This window comes from Gavia stellata, chromosome 10 (assembly GCF_030936135.1).
Source record: "Gavia stellata isolate bGavSte3 chromosome 10, bGavSte3.hap2, whole genome shotgun sequence".
NCBI lineage: Eukaryota > Metazoa > Chordata > Aves > Gaviiformes > Gaviidae > Gavia > Gavia stellata.
Genome location: NC_082603.1, coordinates 28,853,726 through 28,857,851, shown reverse-complemented (window position 1 = coordinate 28,857,851; position 4,126 = coordinate 28,853,726). Strand labels below are relative to the sequence as shown.

General features: G+C 64.4%; 1 protein-coding gene across 1 annotated transcript; it reads left to right on the top strand.

Moving 5' to 3' along the window:
* Positions 1-1,225: 1,225 nt before the first annotated feature.
* Positions 1,226-2,849, top strand: DMRTA2 (DMRT like family A2). Its single transcript, XM_059822239.1, has 3 exons — positions 1,226-1,718; positions 1,790-1,828; positions 1,972-2,849. The coding sequence occupies exons 1-3, from the start codon at positions 1,226-1,228 to the stop codon at positions 2,847-2,849; spliced, it is 1,410 nt and encodes a 469-aa protein (XP_059678222.1).
* The last annotated feature ends 1,277 nt before the right edge of the window (positions 2,850-4,126 follow it).

The following is a 4,126-nucleotide window of genomic DNA, read 5'->3' as shown; positions in this document are numbered from 1 at the left end:
ACTCTCAGGCCGCGAGAAACCGGACCGATTTCTGCACGCGCAGACACGCACGCACACGCAGCGGGAGCGCACGCACACGCGCGGACGCCGCTCGCCCCGCGGTCCCCCCAGGACCCTCCCGGGCTCTCCGCGGGCGCGGCGCGCTCGGGCAGCCGCCGGGCGGACGCGGCGGACCGGCGGGCGGCCAATCAGAGCGGCGCTTCCCGCCCCTGGCCAATAGCAGGCGCCACATTGTTGTCAAATGTTGCCTAATGGCAACGCGGGGCGCAACAATAGCGCGAGTGGCGGCGGGCGGCGCGGCGGCCAGCGCGCTCTGCCTGCAGCTCCGGCCGCGCGGGCCGCACGCGCCAGGCGGCGCGGCGCGGGGCGGCGGCGGCAGCGTCTCCCGCGGGGCGCGGGGCCCTGCCTGCTCCGGCCCTGCCTGCTCCGGCCCTCCCGTCGGCCCTGCCGTCGGCTCCGCCTGCTCCGACGCCGGCCGCCTGATCGGGCTCGCCGCGGCGGGTGAGCCCAGCCGGGCCGGGGGCTCCCCTGGCCGCGGGTTGCCGGCCCCTCCGCCCGGCTGCGGTGCTGCTGCTGCTCGGGAGACGGGGCGATTTTTTGTTGTTGTTGTTCCTTTTCTCTCCTGGATTTTAGCCTCCGCGGCTTGTGGCGAGGGATCCTGTCGTTGAAGGTGCCGGATTGCTCTTTGAAGGGACGCTCTTAATCTGTGGTGGTAGTTAAAGGGGGACGGGGGAGCTGAGCTTGGGGAGCAGCTCGGGTTTCCGCCGGGGCACCGTGGGGAGCGGCGGTCCCGCAAGCGCGGACGGGAGAGCTCGGCTTTGAGCCCGGCGCGATGGACTTGGTGCTGCCCTGCCAGATGCGCACGGAGAGCAAGGAAGCGAGAGAGATCTAAGTTTTCTTGGATTTTCGCGTCTTAGATTCGCTTTTCGGGAGCGGAGGGGAGGGGAGGAGGGCGCAGAAAGGCTCCCGGCGGCCCGCTCCTCACTTGAACTCCACCCCGGAGCCGTGTGCCGGTGTAGGGGGACAGGGGCGGCGAGCGAGGCGAGGGGGTAGGCGCTGGGGGCTTGCATGCCCGCACGCGGGGCTCCGTGTGCCCCCCACTCGTGATCGCGCCTGAAGGCGCCGGGAGCTTCTCCGCGGGTGCGCCGCGGGGGCTCCCCCGCCCCGCGTTGCTTTGGGGGAGGCCGGGGAGGAGGGCTCGCCCTTTCGGGGCGGGCTTGCCGGGATGGAGCTGCGGTCGGAGCTGCCCAGCGTGCCCGCCGCGCCGCCGGCGGTGCCCCCCAGCTCGGTGGCGGCGGCAGCGGCGGCAGCGGCGGCCACGCTGCCGGTGAGCGTCGCCGGGAGCTTGCTGCGGGCGCCGCCGCTGCTGCTGCGGGCGGCCGAGAAGTACCCGCGGACGCCCAAGTGCGCCCGTTGCCGCAACCACGGAGTGGTGTCGGCGCTGAAGGGCCACAAGCGGTACTGCCGCTGGAAGGACTGCATGTGCGCCAAGTGCACCCTCATCGCCGAGCGCCAGCGCGTCATGGCGGCCCAGGTGGCGCTGCGCCGCCAGCAGGCGCAGGAGGAGAACGAGGCCCGCGAGCTGCAGCTGCTCTACGGCACCGCCGAGGGGTTGGCCCTGGCGGCCGCCAACGGCATCATCCCGCCCCGGCCCGCGTACGAGGTCTTCGGCTCCGTCTGCGCCGGGGGCGGCGGCGAGGGAGGCGCCGGCGCCTCAGGTAAGGCCGCGCCGTGCGCCCTCGGGGGGCGCCCGGGACCCGCGGGGCGGGGACGGACGGGGGACACGGAGCCGGGGGAGGCGGCGGGGGTGGGGGGCGCGGACCTGCGGGCGGCATCCCCGGGCGGAGCGGGCGGGCCGTCCCGCCGACAGCCGGGGCGCTCCGCGGGGCCCGCCTGGGGCAGCCGCACTGACGGTCTCTCTCCTTTCCCCCCCCCCCCCCCCCCCCATTCCCCGCCCCGCCCGTCCCGCAGAGTCCAAGATGCAGAAGTTCGAGCTGTTCCCCAAGACGCTGCTGCCGAGCCGCGCCGTCACCCCGCAGCAGGCGGGCGGGAAGCCCCTCTCCCCGGACGGCGAGTCCGTGCCCGGCACCTCCTCCCCAGAAGCTCGCCACGGCTCGGGCTCGGAGAACGGGGACGGCGAGTCCTTCCTGAGCTCGCCCGTCTCCAAGGGCCCGAAGGAGGGGGAGGAGAGCCCGGGCTCCATCAGCCCGCTGGGCTCGGACTCGGGCTCGGAGGCCGACAAGGACGAGCAGGACCCGTCGCCCTCGGCCGGCGGCCGGCAGCGGACTCCCATCGACATCCTGACGCGCGTCTTCCCGGCGCACAAGCGCAGCGTGCTGGAGCTGGTGCTGCAGGGCTGCGGCGGGGACGTGGTACAGGCCATCGAGCAGATCCTCAACAACCGCGGCCCGGAGAAGGGCCCCGAGGAGGGCTGGGCTCGGGACGGCGCCTTGCAAGGCCTTCCGCCCACCCCCGCCGCCGCCGCCGCCCACCACCGGCCCTTGATAGCCGGCGCCATGGCCCCCGCCATCGGCACGCTGGGCAGCCGCTCCGCCTTCTCCCCCCTGCAGCCCAACGCCACGCACTTCGGGGCCGAGGCCGGCGCCTACCCGCTGGGCACCCACCTGGGACTCAACCCCCTGCGCCTCGCCTACTCGGCGCACAGCCGGGGACTGGCCTTCATGACCCCCTACTCCACGGCCGGGCTGATGCCCACCCTCGGGTTCCGGCCGCCCGTGGACTACGCCTTCAGCGACCTCATGCGGGACCGCTCCGCCGTGCACAAGGAGCAGGTCTACTCCGGCGGGCTCTACGGGCCCATGGTCAACAACACCCCCGAGAAGCAATAGCGGGGCGGCTTCCTAAAGCTCACCTGTGTAGAGGTAGCTAGGTAGGCACGGGTGGACGGACACGGGTGGCTTTCTCTCCCCTCGCCCCCGTAGAGGCGACGATGGCGTGCAGAGCCCGGCGCGGACAGACGTAGGTGTATTAAAACGGTGATAACGGTGCACTTTCATTGTCCAGACATGAGTCACTCTTTGTTGCTTATGGCCATAAGCATGGATACCCTTGGTGCGTCGCGGGGTGTGCGCGCACACGCGCGCACACTCTTTCCCACACACATACATATATATATGTATACTAGCAAGTGTATAATGTTATAAAATGGAAATCTAAGTTATTAATGTAACGCGTAGGTGAACTTGGTATTAACGTTAAGCTAAAGGTTAGACAGCTCATTGTAATACTTACCAGGCATATAGATTAAACATATTGTCAAATTGAAAGCCTTTTCCTTCCCGCCCCCAGAAATGTTACGATCTGTATATAACACTGGAAAGTAGATATATTTGTAACTGTCCGTAGGACCCCGGCGCCAATGGTGTATGACGGTTTAATAAGCCTCCTTCATTCGTGATCTGCAAGAAAATTGCTTTCTTGTTCCGATGTAGCAAACTTCTTGCTGTTTCTAACAGGTAATTCTGTGTTTCCATTTCATAGAAATAAATGTTATTTTCTATTAAAAAAAAAATCGGTCTTATAAATGGCAAGTGGTATTTTATGAGACGTTGGAAGTGTGTTTTGGGAAATTCCTTTGACAAGTACAGTCAATATTTAAAGGAGTATATGCAATTAGTACAAACATGTTTACTACATTTTTATCATGGTCAAACCAGATATTCTTCGGAAAAATTATAAATAAAAACGAAGCGTACGAACCAGAGCAATCTCCTTATCAACCGAAATCGTCAAATACGTTTATTTCTGGGTCTGGTCTTTTAATTATTTACGCCAGGGGAAAAAAAAAATATCAGAGATGTAACTTTAAGCAGAATTTTTTTCCTTCGGTATCTTGCCGGTTTTTTTGTCGTGTTTAGGAAATCTGGTGGTGTCGCAGAGGAGCAAAGCCCGGCTAAAGCAAACGCCCGCCTTGCCGACAGCGGCAAGGTCCTGTAGCAATGGGGAGGTGCTTCTCCCTCGTTTCTGAAATTTGAATGTGCGTTTTAATGGTTTCTATATCAAGATCAACAAAGGGATGTATAATAACGACTTTTTTTCAGAAGGTAAGAACGTGTTTGCGGCAGGCGTGAATGAGTTACGACGCCACAAGCTCAGCGCGGGGGGT